The 25,033-nt window shown below is 49.4% G+C and overlaps 1 protein-coding gene across 1 annotated transcript in view; it reads right to left on the bottom strand.

Annotated features, from left to right (window-relative positions):
• Positions 1-16,319: 16,319 nt before the first annotated feature.
• Kcnk1 (potassium two pore domain channel subfamily K member 1) overlaps positions 16,320-25,033 on the bottom strand; it is a 33,993-nt gene continuing 25,279 nt past the window's right edge. Inside the window, exons 2-3 of the mRNA XM_076832097.1 lie at positions 18,535-18,930; positions 16,320-16,576 (exon numbers count right to left, since the gene is read on the bottom strand). Of these exons, the coding sequence (XP_076688212.1) occupies positions 16,320-16,576; positions 18,535-18,930 (653 nt within the window). The remainder of the gene's footprint in view (positions 16,577-18,534; positions 18,931-25,033) is intronic.

The following is a 25,033-nucleotide window of genomic DNA, read 5'->3' as shown; positions in this document are numbered from 1 at the left end:
GTGTGATGATTTACTAAGAGATGCTATGATGTATGTGAAGTCCCTGCCTTCCCCCAAAGAGTGTATAAAACTGCTGCAAACCTTGGGCTTGGAGTCTCTCAGCATCACCAGTTGCTGTGTGTGTGCAGAGGACAGAGCTAGCTCCCAATAAACTCCTCTTTGCTGCTTACATCAATCTTGGTCTCTGGTGGACTTTTGGGGGTCCCGAATTTGAGCATAAGAAGCAGAGCTCAAGGCAGGGCCTCCTTCAGGCTGTCACTGTGTTTTGGAATGGCTCAGGCTTGGTCTTTGCTGTTTTGCAAAGGTTGACTAGACCTGCTTCCCATCAGGAACTCGGGCCTGGGCAATGTTGTTTTCATCTCAGGAAGGGCCGGGTGTAGACCATCTGGAAAGATGGAAATGCACTTTCCCATTGATATCCCTAGCCGACTTCTTTGGAGGCATTTTAAATAATAGAGGTTTCTGTGCTTGTATTATATTGAACTATCCATATTTATGAAATTGGAATCTTCAGGGGTCTGGGGAAAGGAGAAATCTGATTTCCCTCAGCTCCTGCTGATTCTGATGAATGCCCATTGGGCCCAGCAGCTTTGAATGGACCTCGGCTGACTGCGGCTACTCTCTGCAGAAGCCACACACCCCTCCCCATTTCTTATCCCCGCAGAGATGACTCACAATAAAATTGGCCAGTCCTCCTCATGCACTCTCTTTCCTCCTCACTGGTTCCTTACCAAGCATTTAACTTGTTCGAGAACCTTCCATTCTTAAATCTGCCAGAAACCTTTCCTCAACCCCCAGCCTGGGTCATGGAAGGCCTAGTTTGGGTGGAGCCTGCCTTTGCCTAGCTTCCCTTCCTAGGGTGGGCTCTGCGCTCCTGACTCCTCCAAGGCCAGTCACTGTCCTTTGCTGGCAGCCACGAGTTTGCTTCTGGATGCCTACCTGCCCATTTCTTGGCAATGGGGACATATTCGTGCACACTCACGATTTGGTCAGTTTTGTTGTCCAGCATCTCCTTTCCCTTCCCTCCGCCTCTTCCTCTACCCTATTGGTCTCCCTTCTATTATCATGAGGTCTCTTTCCCCCTTTTTTCTCTAGAGCTTCCATGTGTGAGAGAAAGCATCTGGCCTTGACTTTCTGCATCTGGCCTACTTCCCTTAACATGATGCTCTCCAGTTCCATATGTTTTCCTGCAAATGACATAATTTTGTTCTTACATATAGTTGAATAAAACTCTATTGCATATCTATACTGCATTTCCTTTAAAGAGAACTAATGCCACTGCTCCTTAGAATATTCCATGATATAGAAGAGAAGGGACCCTCCCAAGCTCATTCCATAGAGCCAGTGTCACCCTGATACCAAAACCAGATAAGGTCACAGCACAGGAAAGAAAACTGCAGACCGTGTCCCTGAAGAACATAGACACTAGACCCTTGATAAGATATCAGTGAGTTGCATTCCATACCTGTGACCCTGAACTTCCATTTTTGGGGAACAATATTGGCTTGCCTGACACGGTGACTCTCCACTTCTTTTCCATTTTCTGCACATGGCCTCTCAGAGAATTAAATTCTCTCTTTTCTATCTGACCCTCAAAATCATGTTTCTGTCTCTCTTTTTCATCTCTTTGATTTTTATTTTGGAGATTTGCAAGCATGCATAAAAGTACAGAGGACAATATAATGAATTAGATACCTCATGACCCCAGCTTAGCAATCATCAATATCCAACCACATTATTTTTTTCTAGACATCATTCATTTCTTCCCTACCTGAGATTGCTTTGAAGTAAATCCCAGATGTTACTTATTCTTCAAATATTTCATAAAATATGAATAATCATTTCCAAGAAAACATAATGACAAGATAGTGATTTCAACAATAATTGCTACAATTCCTTAATATCCATCCCGTTTTATAATTCCCTCCTGCAGTTTTGTTTAAATTATTTTTTAATTGATATCTAAGTAAGATACAGAGTCCTGGATGTGTCCCTTCCATTCTGGACCTAAGGGTCTCCTCAGATCTTCTACCCACCTCCCTTGTCTTTGTGCTGGGTGATCAGTCCTGCAAAGGGCCCAAGGTCTGTGGTCTGGTGACTGCATCCCTGTGGCACTGTGGAGCCTGCTCCTCTGCTCTTGGAAACTCGTGGCTATGTACAGGGCTTGGTTAGATTCCTGTGGGTCTTGGAAAGGTGGTGGGAGGTGGCATCAGAATGAAAAACCAGCCTCTATCTCAGAGCAAAGCCTGTCCAAGGAAGGGACATCACCTTTGTCCTTGGAAAAACCCACAGAGCACTCCTAGGCACATTCCCACCCTGCTAAGTTGTTTATCTACAAATAACAGGAGAGATCTGCTGCACCAGGTGTCCCTGACTCAGTCAGGCTAGGTGGGGACCCATAGCAGCCCCCTAGCAGCCACCAATCAGCATGAGACAGGGAAATACCTGGGATGCCAGATGACCCTCCCAGTAGTTTATGGTGTTGGGAAACCATGTAGTTCAGCCCGTACATCCCTCTTGGCTTAAACCAATCAGTTCAAATGAATACCCCCTTTGTACTGACCAATCACCCCTAGACAACTTGTTCCTGCCAGTGAATGTGCTAATCATGTTTTAGAGTTGTTATTTGATTTTCCCGTGGGGTGTGATGATTTGCTAAAAGAGGCTATGATGTATGTGAAGTCCCTGCCTTCCCCAAAGAGTGTATAAAAATGCTGCAAACCCTGGGCTCGGGGCCTCTCAGCGTCACCAGTTGCTGTGTGTGCGGGCAGAGGACCGAGCTAGCTCGCAATAAACACCTCTTTGCTGCTTGCATCGATCTTGGGTCTCTGGTGGTCTTTGGGGGTCCCGAATTCGAGCATAACAAGAAGATACACAGCCAGTCTTCTCTCCTATAGCCACTGGGCTTGGGGGTCTCTGTATTTCTTTTCTGGAAGTATTTTTAAAAAGAGAAGTTTCTTTCACCCTGTGCTTGGTCATTCTGAGTTTTGAATGTACGGAAAAACAGGAGAGCTCCTTTATTCCTCAGCCGAGTGTTCAAGAAGCAGAGACCCTCGTGTCCTCTGAAGACTCAAAGTGGGTTTAAGGGAATCACTAGTAATAACAGCTGAAGGGCTGGGCAGAGCTGACTCACCTCAGCCATTTGCTGGATCTCAGCTTGCGACCCACGTGGCCTCCCCGTCACATTCAGGCAACTCTCTGGGGTCTTTTACTTCTGATGTGACAGAATGTTCCTAATTCCTTCCCCAAGCTGAGTCAGGCAGGTCTGAAGCACTTGGGGATCGGTGAGGAGGAGGGAACGGGATCCAGCCTTCCAGGGCAGGGGGCTCACCACAACCCCCCCTCAGCCTATCTCCGTCTTCTTTAGCACTACCAGGATTTCTCTGTCAACGACACCATCAGAACCACTCACTTGGTGCCCCACCAGACACATCCCACTGAGTCCCAGGAAAGCAGAAGCACGTGCACCATTGGAACATCGGAAACACAGACCTGCTTTCTTCTTTTAAAGTGCTTATTTCTGTAGAATATTCTAGCAGGTAAAATAACAAAGGTTTAACAGTCTCTTGGAGGGGTTCTTAAGCAGTTATGTCCCCAACTAGACACACAGTAATAATTTGCTTTTTCTGACCTTTGTTATAGCTATTAAATGGGGTTTTGTAAAGGAAGCCCTCGGCCTCCCTGAATCAGGGTCTCCAGAGCTCAGGTAGACCTGGCTTCTTGCCACACTGTCACTTGGGTGAGATCCTGGGAGTCTGAACCTAGGTCAGGTCTTCGCAATGTGAGTGTCAGAAATGAATTAAGCAAGATATAGATGGCCTTGGCCCTCCAGTGGCTGGTGGCAAAAGAAGGTGCAGGCCCTGGCAGATTGTCCCCCTGCATGAACAGCCTCATTCACTTAGCACAGTTGCCTCAGAGCAGGTCATTTCTATGGGTGCCATGAGCCTGGGAAGCCTTATCCTAGGCAACTCCTAGGGCCAAGTTTTGCTAGATCTTGTGCCTGAGATCCACAACCGCATTCCCAATTGTCCTTGGCCTTCAGCTCTTCTGGGTTCGAAAAGCCCTGCCAAACCAACACTCATTAAGCCCAGAAAGGGAGCCCAGTGCACCAGGGCCATGTCCTTCAGCTCCATCCTCCGTCACTGCCTCTCGTGGTAACAGTTGGGATGAAGCTATCTCCCCACTTGATGGTCTAGTTACACATGGCAAGAAGTTCATTTTCTGCAATTTTAATATTTGCCAATGCTGCTGTACTACATTTTAAATAAGAGATGCTCAGAAACCTGTAACTTCCACCTGAATCCATTCCTGAGCTGACAGAAGGAAGAAGATTGGAGTGAGTTTAATTCATTTCTAACACTTCTTAGCTACATGAGTTTATTCCACTACTATTATGATAAGTACCTATGTGATTTTAGGTAACTTATTCTATTATTCTTATAATTAGGGTTTTCACCTGGAAATTAAGACAAATTATTTCATCAGGCAGGTAAGGAAAAGATTTTAAAACACCAGTCAAAAATGCCAGGCACCCAGTGGGTGCTCAATAATTATTAGTATCCTCCTGATATTGACCTTGGGAGGCAGACATTAACCATCTGTTAGAGATAAGACAACAAAGACCCAAACAGGGAAAAAAAAAGAAAAAAGCCCCCAATTCCATTTGGGAATAGCAAGGGCTTCATGGGGTCTGCGGAAGGATTAAGTGAGACAGCACACGGAATTCACCCAAACTGGGCCTGGCATAGAGTAAGAAGGCCCTCAGGTATAAGCTGCATAGACACAGGATTTTTGTCTTTTCTGTTCATTTCAATGTCACAAACATCTAGAACTGTGTCTGCTGCGTTATAGGAATTCGATATGTGTTGTCCATAAAATAGTTGTTTCCTATCCCCATTCCGATGTCTCATTCATTGTGAATCTGATCCTAACACATTTCTACTGCTCCTGTGTCTTCTTCTATCTTGGGTGGACATCCAGCTCACTCTCACCAGATAAAATAAGCGAGGCTTATTGGTGGTTCTCAAATGCAAAGGGGCCTGCAAAACTGTTCAATAGCAACATGCAAGATCCATCCAGACGGGAGAGAAAGACACCGCATGAGGCAACCCAGCCCCGCGGGGGAAGGAGTTGGGGAAACATGGGGATTGAACGGCATTATCAAAAGGGAGCAGCTTTAAACAACAGCAGAAGAATTCAGAAATGGATGTCAAGTTGGTACAGAGCAGGTGGTGTGGCAGAAAGGAGGGGAAGGAAGAGAAAATCAGAAACAGCAGGGATGAAGCCGTGACTGGCACCAGCACAGGCTGAGGTGGGAGCTGGTTCCGGCCCAAGACGAGGCTTTCAGGGCACCTGCTGATCTTGAGCTTGGTCAGGACAAATGGGGATGGAGATGGTGCCAACGTTGGCAGAAAATAGAGGAGAATGCAGAGGGAACCTGAGGAGGTGGTAAATTTAGTCAGTCAGATGGGTGGGGAGCCGGAGACCCGGCCATCCACATACACTCTGCGTTCTGGCTCGGTAGTCACATGGGGTCCTGGCCATGGGGTAGCACCGTCATGGAACCCGCTCAGTTGGTAAGATGGGGTGGAAGGCTGCGTGTGGAGGTTCTTCCCACTTCCACGGCCTGCTGCATTTCCCCTAAATACCTTGAAAGAATAAGCAATAGAAGACTTGCAGAATATGATCCTTCCCAGACGTCAGACACTAAGCAGTTTGTAAAGGAACACAGGACCCTGGAGAGGTCGACTCGCCCCTCGAGGTACGGATCTGTTGAGTGGTTGGGTCAGAGATGAGTGTGCAGATGCCCCAGGAAACAGTGAGGAGCCAGACTCCAGTCAGCACATGACCTGTGGGAACTGCAAACTGGTGGAGACTTTGATCACTCACCTTTAACATTGAAAGAAAATATAAATCATGACATTGCTGTCAGAGGAAAGACTTGCCGCACAGAACCTGTACGGTAAGTTTTACCGGCTACATCGACACATTAACCAGACAAGAAATGTGAGGCTTCTGGACCAAACAGCCCACTGCTCCTGAAGCAGCCAGGCAGCACTGAACCTCAGGCCCCGGTTCCCCAAGGGATGACCCGAGGAGGCCAGAGGATCACGTATGCAGGGGCACTCAGAAGGGGAACACATTGGGAGACTCTGAGCTCACACAGGTGGTTGGCACAGCTGCCTTCCCTGTCTCTGGGGCCTGAGGGCAGGGAGAAGGAGAGGAACTCTGGAGAGACTAGAGGAATGTCCCTTGCAGAAGGCTCCAGGGGATAAGATTTCAAATGCCTCCAGAGAAGTGCCCAATCTCTAACTTCCAAGGCTCGCTTGCAGTGGCTCTTCCCCCTCTGCCCAAAACGCCAGGCCATAATAATGCAGAGGAGGAACGGGTTAGTGTGGCTCAGTGTCAGAGATTTCAGTCCATGGCTGCATGGCTCCACGGCACTGGGCCCTGGGTGAGGCAGGACATCATGACGGAAGGGTGTGGCAGAGGACAGCTGCTCAGCTCGTGGCAATGGGACCCTGAGAGCGAAAAGGGGAGGTCAGGGGGAAGACAACCCCTTCCAGGGCATGCACCCAGTGACCTACTTCCTCCAGTTAGGTGGCACCTCCCAGGAGTCCACTCAGCGTCGATGGGTTGATTCACGTGAGGCCAGAGCCCTCATGATGCTGTTATTTCTTAAAAGCCCCGCATGTGAGCTTGGGGAACTTTCCAGATCTGAACCACAGCAGCCACTCAGTGACACTTTAACTCAGGCTGCCAGGAATTGTGCTCCCTGGGGTCTGCAGATGTGCCCGGAGGAGTATTCCCCACTCTGCAGAACTGATGTGAGTAAACAGTGGAACCAGCCTGTCACTTCCCTAGGACCACGCCCATCTTGAAATACCTCTTCTTCTGTGGTACTTGGGCAATCCTCCCTCTGCCCACACAATTTACCTCTCTCCACACTCCACGTGGTTTTCGCCTGTTCTTCCTAGGGTCTTCGAACTCCTAGAGTCTCCTCCTGGAACTCCAGGGCCAGCTGGGTGTACAGTAAGCAGAGGGCTCCTTTCCTGAAACCCCACACTTATTTCCAGGATCCAAACACCCGCCCACAATGCCTGCTCTCTTTATACACAGGGATTCCACTTTTCCTTACAAGGTTTTAGGTGAAGGAAAAGAAGCCGTTTTGCAGAGTCTTCCAAGAGCAAAAATTTTCATTTTGATGGAATCCAATTTATCAATTCTTCCCTTTTTGGCTCATGCTTTTGATGTGGAGCTTAAGAACTCTTTGCCTGGTCCTAGATCATAAGAATTTCTTTCTAAATTATTGTAACTGAAAGTTACACCCCAAAGTCCAGGATCCATGTGTAGTTAATTTCTTTGTAACACATAAAACCAAGATCAAGGTCAAGGCTTGGTTCTTGTCTGTGGGTGCCAATTGCTCAGCATTGTGTGTTAGAAAGGCCATCTCTCTCCCCCTCGAATCATTTCTACACTTTATGGCTGGGTTCACTTCTCTGTCCTGCACCTCAGTGTGTCTATCTTTTTACCAATACATACTATCTTGATTGGCTCTACGATAAATCTTGCCATTTGGTAGACTGATTCCTTTCTGTTGATTCTCCTTCAAAAAACTAAAGCCATTCTAGTTCATTTCCATTCACCTGAATCCTACCTATGTTTACAAAATATTTTGCTGTGTTTTGAAAGCTTTTAACCTTGTGTATCCATTTGGGGGAGAGGTGAAATCTTCACCATGCTGATTTCCCAGTTCACAAACAGGGCAAACTCTCCGTTTATTTTTATTGACTTGTTTACTTCAACAGCTTTTTTAACTTTTCAGCATACAAGTCCCGCCCATGTTTTGTTAGATTTATACCTCGTATTGCATATTGCATTTTTATTTTTAAAAACTGCATGCCATTTTTTAAATTTTAACTTAGGTGTTACTTGCTAACACATAGAATACAGGTGATTTTTGTGTGTTTATCTTGTGACCTGTGACTTTGCTGAGCTCCCTCAGGAGTTGTAGAAGACATTTTTGTGGTGATAAGATACATATGGCATAAACCTCATCATTTTAGCAATGGGACAGAGAGCATGCTCACTTCATGGCTCCGAGGCTCCCACAAGCACTTGGAACTCTATTGCAGAGAGAGGGCTTGTGCTCATGTTGCTGCCCAGTGGAATGTCCCCCAAAGGCACAAGTGTTAAGGACTGGGATGGCACCATTGGAGGGAGGTGGAGCCTGAGGGCCTAGAGAGAGGTCTTTAGGTCACTGGGGTGTGCCCTCAAAGGGGACTGTGGGACCCTGCTCTCTTCTCTCTCTTTGCCCCCTGGCCCATGAAGCCGCAGGAGTGGCTCTACCCGTCCACTCCTGCCATGATGTGCTATCCTGCCGAGGGCCAAAGCAATGGGGCCAGCAGGTAATGGACTGGAACCTCTAAGGCTGTAGATGATTGAAGTCCCTCAAGAAGTGGAGAAGGTTGTATTTGTTCTAATCCAAGGAAGATGAGCCCAACATGCTGAAGAGGTGAGAGCCTGTGTGGCATCGCCCAGCACACAGAGCTGGACTTGCTGAGAGCACAGGTGGACGCCTCTGGGCTTCTTGGTGCATATATGGATGGAAACAATTGTCCTCCAGCTAGGGACATCCCCCCAGAAGGACAGCCTCAAAAAGAGCCGCACACCATGGTTCTGAAGCATTCTCAAGCACCTTGAAGGAACGTTCTCCTTAGCACAGTTTGCACTATGATTTTAGGTAGACAAATTTGGGAAATGCTGTGTGAATTTCGTAGAGTAACTAAGTCTGCTCATTATGAAAGAACTCGTGTGTGGTGAGGTCCATGCAGAACCACGGCCCACTGGATATGATTCATCCTTCTTTGATGAATCACAGGGCACTCAGGCCTCCTGCTCAGCCCCCTGGGATGCTGTGGACACTAATTATCACTGAGCAGCAGGGGCCAGCAAAAGTCAATTCCTCGTTTATGGCTCGTTTGTCATTACCTGGATATGTGTTGTTGTTAAGGGACAGCATTTAAATAGTGACGAAACACAAGAAGGTGTTGGCTTAGCACTCTGCAGGGCAAGAATCTCCTGGGGCAAGTGATTGAAAATGAGCTTCACTCTGCTCAGGTCCTGCCCCAGACGGAGGAGGCCGCTCTCTCTGCAGGCTCGGGGCCACCGCCTGAAGCCTGGGATTGCAGCAAGGCCAGCCAGCCTCACGTCAGTGTGCAGGGTGGTTTGGATGGACAGAAATTTTTAGACATAGATACATTTGGCAAGTAACTTCTCCAGTTAAATGAGATAGAATAAATATAATAAACATCCAAACGCAGAATTGGCTCTGCAATCAGCCAAAAACGTTCACCAAATTACCCTTCTGAAACTAAGACCCTGACCACATAATCATGTGGTAGAATGACATTAGGGGTGCGTGTGTGTGTGTGTGTGTGTGTGTGTGCGCGCACACGCGCGCACAGCCCTGGATTTCAGGCAGGATGCAAATATATTCAGATTATGGCCAAATCTGTCAGAAGGTCAAGGAGACGGATGCCTTTTGCACCTGATGTTCAATCACACTGCTGGGGCATCTGCCAGGCCCCTCTGCTCCAAGCACTAAGGTTCCTTGGTTCGGTGCCCACCCTGGCAGCCTCCCCTGGTCTCCCCATTCAGGCTGGGTGTTCACTGAGCACAAGGTCCTCTCAGAGTGGGATTCAAGGTCCTTTACATCAGCCCTGTGAACACTTTTCTTCCGATCGTCAGGCTCTGTGTGAGGTGCTTTGTCCACGTGATCTCCTTCCATCTTTGTGAAGGTCTTCATTATGCCAACACAGCAAAGCACATTTGCCATCCCTTCTTGGTCGTCCTAACAAATGGGGTTTTTTTCCACTACTATATCGACACTCTATTGGTACTTTGGTTGCCAATATTATCATTACCGAATGCGTAAATGCTCTAATTTCTACACTCAGAGTGGTTTTTACACAACCCTGGCAGCTGGATTTTGTTATGATGCGTGCGGAGCCAGGGCCTGTGCTAATTGCTTTTCTGCATATCACTAAGACCTGCACCCAGGGGGATCATGGGGAAGAGGAAGCAGAGAAGCTTGACAGAGGCCCCACAACCAGAGCAAGGCCCAGGCATCAGACCCAGGTCCCCGCTCTGCCGGTGCCCAGCTGTGGCCTTCACCTTGTCCTGTGCTGGTCTCCTTCTGCCCATTGTGGTTTGGGTCTCAGATGCCCCCAAAGGCTCACGTCCTGAGGGCTTGGTCCCCAGTGCAGCAGGTCGAGGTGGGGCTCTGAAGCCACTGGACCCTGGGGCTCTGGCCTCGTCACGGGCTAACCTGGGTGGATTGATAACCTGATGGTGTGTTGGGAGCTGCAGTAGGTGGGGCCTAGTGGGAGGCTGTAGGCCACTGGGGCCTTCTCTGGGGGGGGGTAGATCTCACCCCAGCCCCTTCCCCCCACTCCCTCCCTCTCCCCCCCCTCTCTCTCCCTCTCTCCTTCTCTCCCTCCCTCTCTCTCCTTCTCTCTCTCCCTCTCTCCCTCCCCGCCCTCTCTCCTTCTCTCCCTCCCTCTCCCTCTCTCCCTTTCTCTCTCTCCCTCTCTCTTCCTCCCTCTCTCCCTCTCTCTTCCTCCCTCTTTCTCTCCTCCTCTCTCCCTCTATCCCTCCCCGCCCTCTCTCCTTCTCTCTCTCCCTCCCTGCCCCCTCTCTCTCCCTCTCTCCCTCTCTCTTCTCCCTCTCTCTCTCTCCCTCTCTCCCTCTCTCTCCCTCTCCCTCTCTCTCTCCCCCTCTATCCCTCCCTCCCTCTCTCTCCTTCTCTCCCTCCCTCCCTGCCCTCTCTCCCTCTCTCTTCCTCCCTCTCTCTCTCTCTCCCTCTCTCCCTCTCTCTTCCTACCTCTCTCTCCCCCTCTCTCCCTCTATCCCTCCCCTCCCTCTCTCCTCTCTCTCCCTCTCTCTCCCTCTCCCTCTCTCTCTCCCTCTCTCCCTCCCTCCCTCTCTCTCCTTCTCTCCCTCCCTCCCTGCCCTCTCTCCCTCTCTCTTCCTCCCTCTCTCTCTCTCCCTCTCTCCCTCTCTCTCTCTCTCCCTCTCTCCCTCTCTCTTCCTACCTCTCTCTCCCCCTCTCTCCCTCTATCCCTCCCCGCCCTCTCTCCTTCTCTCTCTCTCCCTCTCTCTCCCTCTCCCTCTCTCTCTCTCTCCCTCTATCCCTCCCTCCCTCTCTCCTTCTCTCTCTCCCTCCCCGCCCTCTCTCTCTCTCTCTTTCTCTCTCATCAGCTGCCATGAAGTGAGCAGTTTTCTTCCCACAGCACGAACCAGCCCACCACAAACTGAAACTACGAACCAAAATAAATCTTCCTGCTCTGTGCATGTCAGGTATTCAGGTCACAGTGACAGAAAGCTGACATGACCTCCAAGGATCAGCTGCCCCCCAAACCTTTCCTCTCCATCCCAACATTGAAGGCCCTCGTCTTCTTGTGAAGTCGTCCTTGTTTTGCTGACACTGCAGGACAAGGTCAGCCCTGGAATTGACCGACCTTGTGCTGCTAGTTGGGTCGGGTTTATTCTCCTCGACAGCAGCTGGTGGAGGGGAGGTGTCTGCCCAGCCCAGTCTCCTCAGATTTCTCTGCATTTCTCATCTCATCTACTGACTTGGGAAGTCCCTCTTCTTGTCACACCTGACCTCTGACACATGCAGTGGGCTTGGGTTTCACGAGGACCAAACCCTTTGATAGTTGACTGGTTCGGACTTTGAAGCACAGGGCTGCAGCTTCTGAGGCGACCCTTCACCACCCCTGCCTGCTGATGGGGTCCTGTGTATGTTCCAGGAGGCGTGGGGTCATGGAGGTACCCAAAGGAACTGGGAGGGACAGGTCAAAACTTAAGTGTGCACACGATGTGGGATTTGATCTTCTCCCCACCTGTTCACCTAAAAAGGCAGCGGTTCTCCGGAGCCAGGCACTGCTTAGAATGAAGACAGTTAGGGAGGCTGAGGCTTTGATCGGAGTTTGGAGGCTGAGATGGGATCTGTTTTCTTTTCCGCAGACGGAGCATCACCTCCCCAGGGGCCTCTGTCCTCTTCCCCCAACCAGTGGCACCTCTGTCTTCAGCTCACGCATGGAGCAGTCAGGAAAAGCATGTGCACGTCCAGCGCTTCCCAGGGTCTGAGTGGCTCTGGGTGGCCTGTAGTGACCCTGAGCTCTGGGGTGTCCCGTTCTGGGGGAAACGAGCAGACGGGGTCCGACCTCTGGCAATGGGGGAGCCACCCTGCCCTCTGCGGCTGGGTACTTGGCAGCTCACACAGCCACTTGCTTCTCCCTTCCTGGGGCATTGTCAAGGACGCCCGAGGTCATTGACAGGTGCAGGTCACCTGGGAGTGAGAAACGGGCCAAGGTTGTTAGGCTCTTGTCTTTGAGTGAGTCCCTCCACCGAGATCTGGCGGTGCAGCTGCATTCCCACAGGCCAGCTGCCAGCTTGTCCTTGAAGCCAGTGCCCTTCTCAGAGAGCCAGTCACTGCTGGGGCCACAGGTGTCAACATCTGGCACTGCCACTGCGCTGCACTTCACCTGTTCCTTGGCGGGGCATGCAAGCCCAGGACAGCACACCCCGCGCCCAGGGGACCCGCCATCTGTGGTTCCAGGCATCTACCACTGCAGGAAGCCACCCGTGAATTATGAGGGTCTCTTCTCGGTATGGAGGCCAGGGAGATTCAGGGTTGGCACTGTGGACTCTCCGTGGCAACAGATTGCCCATGCACATGACTTGATCTCCCCTCTGCCAGAAGAACCCTCCAAGTAGCTCTGGAGACAGGCGTGCACTAGGAACTGGACAGCCCACCATTAGCCCTTTTTGGTGAACAACATTCAGTGGAAGGCCTTGATGTTCTGGGTAAATCAGGCGAGGGCTTCATTTTGCCAGAGTCCAGAAGCTAGAGTCGCCTGGTCGGCTTGCCCGTGCCTCCCCCACTTTTGAAACTACTTTCTGCATCCTGTGTTTTTTTTCGTTGTTCTGTTTTTCCTGGCTTTTATTTCTCAGCCATCCCATGCCACCAAGGAGAACCCCAATTCAACGGCCCGCAAGGGAGGTGGGAGAGACACCGGGGTCTTGGAATGTATCCCTCAAATCTTTTCTTACAATATCTCCTTAAGCAGAGGACATGAGGCAGTTTAACTTGTTATGGAAACTATGGAAATAACACTAAAATAAATGTGCTGCCCTCAGGCTAGTCTAATGCCTGGTTCTGCCCTGTCAGGTTTCTGTATGTGTGAGTCAGCTTTGTGTGGCTGTGACAAAATGCCTGAGGTAAATAATTTAAAAGAGTAAATATTTACTTTGGATCACTGTCTCAGAGGTTTCAGCTCATGATTACTGGGATGTTTCAGATCAAACCATAATGCTGTCCTTCCTGTAGGCATCAGAAGTGATTGCCCAGCACATGTGCAGCAGAGGGGTCCATTCCTGCCACAGGTGAGCATTCCCATGCACATCTCAGGCTGACCTGAGAGGCCTGAGGCCACGCCCCCTGCTTGCACATAACCATTTCCCTTCTGCTTCTCAACCTCATCATGATGCAGACAAGAGGCCCTGTGCCAGGACTCCAGCCCTGCACTCTTTGGACCTTCCAGGCAAATAATTGTGAACCAAGTAAATTTTTTTTCTTGTATATAATTGAGACTCAGGTGTTTTGTTACAGCAACACAAAATGGATTGAGACACAGCAGCTCATAATTGAGACACATCTGCTCACAGGCTGTGGGCCTGGTCAATCGTTCTTACCAGATTCTTGCAGAGACTGCGTGCATCCCTTGGTCTATACCCAACTTGTGGGTTTCTGGGAGGCTGAGGTCACACATGCTGAGATACTCTGTTCTCTTCCACATGCGGTGCTTGTGCAACTTCAAAATCTGCATCCCTGCAGCATGCATGGCCTCCTGATGCATGTGGGGAAGCGTCCCCCTCAGGACAGTGGATTTGCCGCATTTCCATACTGAGGCACTGGTGGGATCCTGGTCACTCCATCTGGACACTGGCACTCTGCAGGGGACCCTGAATCCAGCTTATGCTCAGAGTCCAGAAAGCTCCCATGCTGACATTACCCTCACCTCTGGCTAGAGGGAGGCACTGCACTGCCACCACCCACCCCTCCCACGTCCCAGCAGCCTGGTTTCTGTTCTGTGAGAAGCCGATGGTGCTCCTCCTGCTGACCCAGCTCACTTCTGCCTGGGGACCAAGGTCAGTACCTGTCCAGCTGGGCAGATGCCCTCCCAGCATTTCCCACCCATCGGGGCGGAGCTTGCTTCAACCTTGTGGCTCACTCTTCACATCAGGAGCAAGCCGCTGAAGGACACCAAGGTTCCACGCATTCTCTGCACGTTCATGCCAGAAGGGCCCCGGACTCACTGACCAACGGCACCTGGACCCTGAAGTCATCCTGCCTGTGTTCCTCATTCTCCGAACTTTGGCCTCCCTTCTGCCTTAAAGCTGGGCAACTGTGGCGAACTAGCCATTTCCTCCCGCACTGCCCAATGCAGGACGCCCTCCACGGTCATCCAGGGCCCCTGTGCGGCACTGTGCAGACCTCAGGGCTGCCTCTGCACCACCCTTGCCCTCTCAGGCCCAGCCAGGCCACCACTCCTGCTTCTGTTCTCCCAGGAGGCACCCGGCTCTCCTCCACTCCCATCTGCCCTGAGACCCCTTCCCCATGGAGTCATGGCCAGGACGGGAGAGAAGTGCCCACGAGGCAGCACGACCCAGATCCGCAGCACAGGGAAGTCCTGCTGATGACATGGAGTGGCACTGAGGCTGTGGGGTGGAGGTGACTGCTGTTATCCCAAACAGGGCTCTGCTGGGAGTCGGGGACACCCCCGGAGGATGACACACAACGGCTTGCTCATGGAGGCGCACAGTGCAGAGGGTGATCACTGAGGAGCAGAAGGCATGATTGCTCATCAGCAGGGCCTAGGAACACCTCTGGGGCAGCAAGCAGGACCCTGAGGACTCGCTTAGCGGGCACTGGACATTTGTTATCACGCAGGGCTTCCTAATCGTCCCTTCTGTGACTTTTCACAGTGTCCTGGGTACCTCATTTACCAGCCACCTCTATGGATTCTGTAGAGAAGCATACACTCGCACTCACACATGCACACTCACACACACACACTCACACATGCCCTCACCCGCACACAAACTCACACACACATCCTCACATGCGCCCTCACACACACACACACACATGCACTCATACACACACTCACCCACACATACTCACACTTGCCCTAACATAACACACTCACACACACCCTCTCACACACACACACCCTCACACATATGCACTCACACACATATATTTTATATACACAAAAGGAAGTATTGGATATATTAATGCACAGGATTGCGAACAGCAGAGATTTTTATTTATTTTAGCTTTTAAATGTAAAATCCTCAGATTAGTGTGACATAAGTGAGTATCTGGGGTCTTCATGTCCAAGTTCTGTGCTTTAGACCTGGTGGCTGTGAATCACAACAGGCCACAAAACAAAACCTCTCATCCTTTTGATGAATCCTGCTTTTTCTTGCTTGATCTCGTCCACAGAAGTGTTGGCAAACCTCCTGGACATTTGAGGTCACACTCCTACGAAAGCAGCACATTCAGAGTGACAGATGCTATGGGCATTCACTCTTATACTTACTATCTCCCTCATCTTAGTGCGGCAATTCTGGATTCTTTAGTATAAAGAGAATCAAGAGCAAAACTATCTACATTCTGGGGTTAAGAAGTCCACTGGGACCTGGTGACCTAACTGTATATACAAGATATAAATCTATTTGTACTTTAGCTGTACATAGTTAATGGTAACCTAGTCATTATAAATAGTAAGTTTAACTTAGATACTATAAAAATAATCATTTTGGATGGGCACATGCAAACTGGTACACTTAAACCTATTTATAAAAGGCATTTTTTTTGTTTTAAATATAAATGTTGCTATTTAGCCATCAACTCAATGATTTAAATGCAAACCCCAAAGTCCCCAATTAAAAGTATAAAATCTGCTTCTACCCAATGCGGCACACGGCTTCTAGTGTTCTTCTCCTGTTACTCAGGTCTAGATGGTTTTGTGGTATGTGAAATACAGGTGTATGCTCGGTCTCCCCAGATATCAGACACCCCTCCAGAGTCAAAGCTACTTTTGCTCCACATTTTTAAAATATTGCAAACTGTAGGTGCCCTTAAGAAGGCCTCATCTTGACTTTCCATTTTCCTGGAAGTGGACACGATTAAGCCGCCCCTCACACCCGGCCTGCTGCTGCAGGAGGACCCACCCAGCCCAAGCTCAGTGGCCTGCAGAGCCATCTGCACAGGCAGACGGAGTGGCCACAAAAGGCTCATTTTGCTTCTGATCCTCCTTCAAGCCGGCTGCCTGGTCTGTGATGGAGGAAAAAGACAGCTGGTCATGCTCCATAATGTGCACCTGATCTTCGTCCTTGTCTTTCTTCACGTAGAACATTTTTCTGAATTTCTTCAGCTCGTGGAGCTCACAGAAGGTTTCCAGAACCACCAACATGGCAATGAGGCCCAGCAGCAGGTAGCCTGCGTGAGAAGGACAGCATCTGAGTGCAGCTCAGTCACAGGCGAGCCCCGAACTCGTGCCGACCTGCCTCCCATCCCTGCCACAGAGAAGCTACAGCACGGGGTGATTTGTTTCTAGGAAAGTTTGAAGACCATGGCTCAAAGAGGAACTGCACAGAAAAGGAGGTGAAGAGGGGTTTACCCTTCTACCAGCTGGAATTATTCAAATCACAGGCTGCAATTTTTGAGGGGAAAAAAATAAAAAAATATTGGCGCTAATGGGGCCCCTCCAAGTGTGGCCTCCCAGCAGGAGAGCTCCACCTCTGCCCTAACTCCGGCTCACAAAGCCTGAGGCATGTTAGGAATGCTTGCAACTTACCATGGGCACCTTTTTAAAGCATGCAATATCCTTATCATTATTTCCACTACAGAATAAGAAGTTTAGTAACAGCAATTACTTCTTAAGCTAAATTAAGATTCCATAAACTAGTAGATTACCTAAAAAACATGTCCACGTTGTAACAAGAGATAATTGTTATGCAAGGATTTGGTACTACATGAAAAACGGAAGAAGAGAAACTGTTGGCAAACTGAGAAGACAATTCATCCAAGAAAAGAGTGTAGCTGGTAAGTATGATCAGAAATATTGTACTTCCCTAAGTCATGAAAAAAAAAGTTAGATAATTATCTGTTACATGAAAAAAAGTTAAGATAATGTTTATTTTGCTATCAAATTCACATACAGAAAAAACACCACTATAACTCTACTGGCCACGGCCGCCCCAAGAGGACTGAAACCATTGGGCTCAGATAGAGTCGGTGACTGTGTGTCGGACCCATAACACCATTCGGAGAACCCGGAACAATATGTTCTGAGCCACAGAAAAGCATATTCCTGTTGGGCCAGCAATGCCACTTCTTGGAAATACATGAACGTTCAAAAAGTATTTTAAAAAGTGTCTTCTGTAATGTTATCTATAATACTCCCAAATTAGAAGCCACCTAAATAATCAACAACAGAGACATGGAGAGATGATGGCATGGCCCTGTGGTGGATCACAGATGCCACAAACAACACTTAGGGGATGGGGAACCATGGGCCCGTGCCTGCTGAGCTGCATGTGGCCTGGCACTGCTGGAAGCTCTGCGGATTCTTGAGTGACATCCCTATTCTTGGTGAGCCCACAGTTTAATGTAATTGTTAATACAGACACAGTTCAACTAAGCATTTGTGGCACTGAGATGACAGGACAGGCGCACATGAGTGCCGGAGTTTCCACTCTGATCTCCTAGAGGACATGGGCTGAGCGAGTCACAAATGGGAAGATCCTGGAAGGGGCAGAAATGGGAACTGCATGTCCATCACGACTGCACAAGTGTGCATCCTGGGAGACAGGGAAGGCCGCGCAGCAAGCAGCTTCTCCAAGTGGGTGACTACATTTTCCCAGATATTACATAAAATTTAAAACTGAAATTATTTAAAAAATTATGAGTCACTGGCCATTTGAATTTTCATGCCTATTTTATTTTCTCCATATAATATTCTGGAAACATTCCTTCAAAAAGAACCAGATGGACAAAGGAGATAAATGACCATTTTAAGAAATTCCTGGCAAACAGTGGTGGGCTCTACCCGAGGCCTCACTCCCTTGTGCTCCCTTAACAGAGTAGAGCAACCTGCTTCATTAAAAGTTGGGCATCAAGCATGTCCTGTGTGGCTTGTTTTAATACAGCACTGTGTAAGGCCTAGACGTTATTGATCAGTAGTTGTAAGGTGCCAGGGGAAAATAAATAGGTAATAAGTGTTCTGCAGAAAGAATTTTTATGGGAATCATGAAAGCAAATAGCCTGAGAAGGTGGCAAAAGTGGAAGACCAGCTAACCCACGAGGAAGCACCCCGGGCGCTTATGGGTGACTACTGGGGGGTGGAGTGCAGGTGGTAAGACCGACCTGAGGGGCAGCCTGGGTGTGATACTCACAGGTGATCCCGATCTTGTAGAGCTCTCTGAATTTCTGGTTGTAGCCCTCTCCAGGAACGTAGTCCCCGAGGCCGATGGTGCTCAGGGAGATGAAACAAAAATAGAAAGATTCCAGGAAGTTCCAGTCATCCTCCAGGACGGAGAAGACCGCGGCCGGGATGAAGAAGAAGCAGGACACAGTGATGAACCCGAGGAGGACAGCGTGGACGATAGCCACCATCTGCTTGGAGAAGCCCCAGCGGATGTGGAAGTAGAGGACAGGTCTGCGGGTGACATGCACGGTGACACGCTGGACCACGGCCGTCAGGAACAGGAGGGTGAACGGGATGCCTATGACGGAGTAGATGATGCAGAAGGCCTTGCCCCCATCAGACAGGGGCACGGTGTGGCCATAACCTGCAAGGGGAAAGAAAGGGTGACAGGTGAGCTGAAGCCGGGGAGCGGGAAACGGGTTGTGCTTTGGGTTTTGGTGCTGAGGATGGAACCTAGGACCTTGCACATGCTCTTCCACTGAGCGACTTCCAGGCCCAGAAGATAAAATGTTTTTAAGTGACATGTGTCTATGTCCCCCTCATCCCTCAAACAGAAGAGAATCAAGAGACTCTAGGTCTGGTGCCATTAGGTCAGTAGGATCCATCCGTGGAGGCCAGACTCCTGGGAGGCCCACCACTCTGTAACCTGACCAGATGGTCCCACAACCTGCCCCTGGTCTGAGACTTGCTGTCTGGCTGAACAGGAAGAGCATACTGAGCTGCAAAGCAGGAGGAAAGCTCAGCGTGGGACCCCCTTGCCCAGCATGACACAACCTCTGCTCCCAAGGACACTCATAGTATCACACCCAATCCACCCACTTCCAAAACACATGACTCACCGGACATTGTGACCAGAATGAGTGACAAATAAAGGTGTGTGTGGAGAAGCGGCCCTCAGGAGGCAGTGGGAGGGGTGGACTCCACTAAGATAGGGAACGGGAGGGCAGAAATGAGGCCAAAGCTCGTGGTCATGGGCCAGCATTGCTTCTAAAGTATCCCGCCCTGTCACCTGGCCCCAGGGAACACTCAGACACCTGCCCCTTCCCCCTTGTCACTTCCACACATTCAAAGATGCCATCAGTTCCCAAAGAAGCATCAAGACAATTCCATTAGGGGCAGCGGTCACAACAGATGCCTGTTTCACTTCTGGACAATCTCAATCATTCCCACATGGCCACACAAGCGACTCTTCATCCAACCAAAGCCAGCAGGAGGGAACCTGGCCAGGCCCGAGGCTCCCAGGGTTCTAGGAGCTCAAGGGCACTTCATGGGAAAGCCCCAACCTGTCCAAAGAGGCAGCTCAGGACACTTTGCCAACTAAGTGCATATTTTAAAAAATGAAATTGGATTCTGAAAAAACTGATCTGTGAATATAATTGAAAAGTGGTTTCAAAATTGAATCTTGAAAATGTGTTTTGCTCCACTACATGTGCAAATTCTTTGCTTCATGCCTGATATGAAGCAAAGGTCTAGGTAGTTATTCTTTGATTATCATTATTATCGTTAGGTCCTAGGGACTAATACCAGGGATGCTTTACCACTTACACGCCTAGTCTTTTTTATTTTACATTTTAAAACAGAGGTAAGTTGCCCTGGCTGGCTTCAAACCTGTGATCCTCTTGTCTTGGTCACCAGGGTTCTAGACATGGAACACCACACCCACCCAGCCTCTTCCTGGATTATTCTTCATACGCTGCCCCCAGGCACAGTTTGTGAGTGAACTACAGCAGGTCCTCCTGTCCACTGGAATCATATGCAAACATGTTCATCCTCCAACTTGAGCATTTTTGTGTGGAGATTCCAGAGCTTAGATTCTCAAAGGAGGACTGTGTCCCCCAGGAGTCAGGAACCACTGCTCCGAGCCTCAGTGTCTGAAGCCATCTTGTCCACACACTCCCAGCAGCGCCAGGGATGCCCTGGCTAACTTCATGCCTGGCATTCAGAGAGGGAAAGAGGCTGGTGCAGTGAGTTAGCATGCTTTTGCCTCTCTGTGACCACAAGAACAGCTCAGCGGAGGAAAGGTTTAGTTGGAGCTCACAGTTTCAGAGATCTCAATCTACAGATGGCCAGCTCTGTGGCTCTGGGCCCGAGTGGGGCAGCACATCATGGGGGAAAGGCCCGGGGCAGGAGAGCTACCCAGCTCATGGCAGGGTCAGGAAGTAGAGAGAGAGAGGTGCAAAGGAACCCAGGATGGGTACACCCTTCCTGGGCAGCCCCAGGGGCCCACCTCCTCCAGCCACCCCCGACCTGTCTTCAGTTACCACCCAGCCATTCAAAGGAGGGTGGCCTGATTAGGTCACAGCTCACAGTCCAATCACCTCACCTCTGAGTACACCTGCATCAGTGGGAGCTTTCGGGGCACACCTCACATCCAAACCCTGGCAGCACACACAGAATCACATGCGTGATGGTAACACACAGAATCACATGAGTGATGGTGACAGTCTGCTAAGTAACATACATGCAGCAGCATAAGGAAGCAGGAAAATGTAAATGTTTAGTTTTGCAAAAAAAAGGAAGGAGACTTGTTATAAGCAAAACCACCCACGTCACCGAAACTCGGGCCAGCGGAAGTTATGGTTCCAGTTGGGCATTGAGGAAGGATATTCCGATGATCAGAGGTGCATAGAAATAACTCTAAAATGGAATTCTATCTAGCCAGCACCTAAAGCCAGCCGGAAGGCAATTCACCCGTTTGTTCCAAGCCTGAGACCCAAAGCAGGAGGAGGTCACGGTCTCTGACAACTAGAGGGTGGCAGGCAGCAAGGAGGAACTTGGCTTGGCAGGGATTTTGTAGAGGAAGCACAGGAGTCGCTGAGTCTGTTGGCAAAAGGCTTTAAGACCGTGATTTGATTCCATTTTTCTTTGGCAGCATTTTTTGAAAAAGTGTGACACACCTATGCCACACAGCCCACCTCTTCCTAACATCTGTCCCAATAAATGACATGATCCTAGCAGGGGATAAAAAGTAAGGGTATGATTTACTCTCAAAATTTGAGAGGTCATTTTATGAGAATGTTAACTAAATCTCATTGACTCAAATTCTGTCTCTGAGCAGCAAAGATAATCACGACAGGACTCCAGGCTCTCTGCATGATGACATTTTTGTACCGGTGATAGAGTCCTGCTAGGAGACTAGCCATGGCCAGGTGCAGACCTTCACTGAGGCGGTTTCTCTCCTCCTGATGTTTACATAAATCATGTTTGTTAAAGGAAAGTAAATGTAAAAGGTACCTCTCCTCTGAGTTGCCCACACTTCGAGTGCAGGCCACACTGGGAAAACATCCTTTGGCCTGCCCACACAGCAACTGGTTTTCAACAGACCCCTCAGTGTCCCTGCTGGAAGCTCTCAGCCTACTGGACACTCAGGAGCCCACTCAAGCTCAGCTCGCGGAATATCCAAATAAATCATGAAGCAAAGCTCACAGCTTTAAAATCTTATAATCATACTAAAATCCATTACAAATGATGAAAATTTAGCAAGATTTAATAAACTTGGCACATTGGGGTTCATTCAATTTTTCTAAGGCTAGTCACATAATTTGGGGCCCCAAAACTGTGTATAACAAAGTTGGCTGAAACTTATTTCAAGACCTCAATTAGGTCCTGGGGTGAAACTCCCACAAAGTCCATGTTCTTGTGGTTTCACCTCCTGCTCCCCAGCTGCTACACCCCTGGGGGCCACATAGGAGGGCTGTATGGGGTGGGTGTGTGGACGGCCCTCTCCTGTGCAATGTGGCTCTAAACCCAGAAGCTGATACTCTGCTCCCTAACACTGATCTCCAACCCAATTAGGTCACACCAGGCACGGGCCTTCTGGTTGTTCTGGTACCAAGTCCTGAGGAGGTCCAAGGCAGAGGACCTCTGTGGCTCCTCTGGTGCATCAGAGCAAGTCACCGATCTGCAGTTTCTTCACCTGTATCAGATGCTTTTGAGACGTGCAGTTGACCATGGCCTATGACCTTGGCCATATAATACTCTCATTGTCTTGCATTAATTATGATGTGGAACCTGAATATATTCTTCATTAAGTTAGTTTTATACAGGCTAAATAAAAACAACAAACAAATAAACGAGAGAAGAGTCTCAGCCTCTGAAGTCCACCCTGATGGGACAGGCACAATGCTCTTGTCTCTAAACAGACTTGGCTTTGCCAAGGGGACATCAGTGGTCTTCCTGGAGGGAGACCAGGTGCTCCTCCACTTCAAAGCTCCTAGGGTTCCATCTTCAGCAAGCGGTGACCCTGGTGCTGTGAGCCTTGGAGTCCACAGACCTGAGAGCCATGAGCACCCACACTGAAGGGAGGAGAAGGCTCACAGTCCAGCTTCACAAAGGTGTGGAACTTGCCTAAGCCAGACAGGCACCCACCTGTCTCTCCAATTCACCTTGAAAGGTAAGTTGACTGAGTATGCGAGAGGGGCACTGCAGGCTCTCCAGGGTCCCCATCACCAGACCACCTCTGAGTGCCAGGAGGCAGACCAACGCTTCCAGCTCCCACCTGCAGCCCTATCAGCCAACAAAGCTTTGAAACAGGGATGAAGGTCAAGGCCACCCTTCTGAAAATGCCCCTCCTCTGCCCCTTCTGAGAACACACCTTGGGCTCACTCCTGGTGTGTCCTGAATCGCAATTCTTACTCGAGGATAAACGCGTCCTTTGCTCATGGCATAGCTTGGTGGATTGGGCTATCGCCTACACACAGCTCTTGGTTTCTGCTGCAGGTGAGGTCCTCGACCCGGCCTCTGGCATCAGCAACTGCTGTCAGTGGCACCTCAGCCCACCCTGGGGTCTGTGGGCACATGGCAATGCCCATGGTCCCACCGTGTGTCTGTCACCCAGAGAGCCACTTTCTACCCTGGGACATTGGGAGAAAGAGTTAGAATCTGCCGCTAAGCCTGATTATTGCAGAAGCCAGCACGGCTGAGGAAGAATTGCATTTTATTCTATTTTGCCCTTTTTATTCTTTAAAAAGTATTTTCCCTCTCACTCCTTCTTGACCATGCAAAAATTTTAGGAACAAGATAAGAATGAAGCAATGTTGAAGAAGTCAACAGACAAAAGATCTAGTTTTCCTAAAGCCCCATATTTGAAATAGGCCTCTTGACCTACTAAGCAAAGCAGCCGGTTTCCTCCATCTGCTGCCATGCACCCTCCAGGTTTGCCTTCAGGTTTGACTCATTATGCAGCTATCAGGACCCTAAGGTTTAAAAGCTATTCTATGGTAAAGTCTTCCCAGAGGTGCTTTAAGAGTAGGGATATTCTTGAAGAAGGCATTTCCCCCAGGCACAGAGGCTGCAGGCATTTCCCCAAGCAGAGACAGCCGGAATTTCCCAGGCATGGAGAAACTGACAACTCAGGGTTGAAACTTCTCTTCCCCTGGGAACATAAGCAGCTCCAAAGTCAATAACAAATATGGAAGACATGACGGCATCACGTACTATTTGCTAAATTTCCACTGCGCCGTTCCCACTCATCTCCTGCCAAACCTTCAAATAGCTGACACAGTTCTTGTGATGACCGCAAGGCTCAACTTTAGACCAGAAGGTTAAGCATCCTCAACTCTCATGTCATGTAAAGGTGTGACAGTGATAATGACTACTCCATTTGTTTTATGCCACCATGTAGAAGATGAGCTTCACTTTGCAAAATTGTCCCTTGTAAAGTTTTTCTGTTTTATTCCTTTGCCCAGTGATACAACTTCTAAGGAAACCCACTTTCAATAGTCGAAATGTTAAGAGTCAGTTATTCCAGGAAAAGGAGACAAAGAGGAAAAACATTTGTCCCCAGACCTTCTAATCAGTAATCTTTCATTTTTCAGAAACTGGAACACCTGGTGGTCTTCAAGTAACATGAAGTGTGGGCCAAGAACCTGCTAATACTGTTCTCTCATTAAAAGAAGAATAGCACTTAACTTGCATGAAAATAATGTGTGTATTGAAGGATTGCAACCTGTGCAGGAGATGAAAGTCATCACTAATCACAGGAACCAGGAACCTTCTGATGGAAAAGCAGGGAATACATCCCCTGGGTGACACAGAGCTACAGCGCGGCTGGATGCCCAGCTCAGCCAGCATACATCTTTCCTGCCCATCCACCTCCACCCTCCTCTCCTCCTCAGCAAACCCTTCTGCACTCCTGAATTCTTTGGAAGTGGTCATTAGGACAAAACTCTGGCCATCTTGGCATCAGCTGACTTGCAGTGGAACCCCATTCCCTCCCACCAGCTCTCCTCTCCACACATGGGCTGCTGTGTGGGGCCAGAGCCCAGTCTTGACAAAAGCTGTCAGTTGCCCCAGGACTCAGAGGGCAGCTGTATGCCTCCACCCACAGGGAATCAGGCTCCTGGGAGGAAACGCGGTCAGCAGCACCTACACCTCCACACCTTTTGGAGGCAGAGGCTCCTGGAACAAAGGACATGTAAGGCTGCACATGGAGGAAACGGGCTGATGAGAAAAGACAAACCAAGCAC

The sequence above is a fragment of the Callospermophilus lateralis genome, chromosome 13 (assembly GCF_048772815.1).
Source record: "Callospermophilus lateralis isolate mCalLat2 chromosome 13, mCalLat2.hap1, whole genome shotgun sequence".
NCBI classification, from domain to species: Eukaryota; Metazoa; Chordata; class Mammalia; order Rodentia; family Sciuridae; genus Callospermophilus; species Callospermophilus lateralis.
The sequence above is the reverse complement of the archived record's forward strand: the minus strand, read 5'-3'. Positions and strand labels throughout refer to the sequence as shown.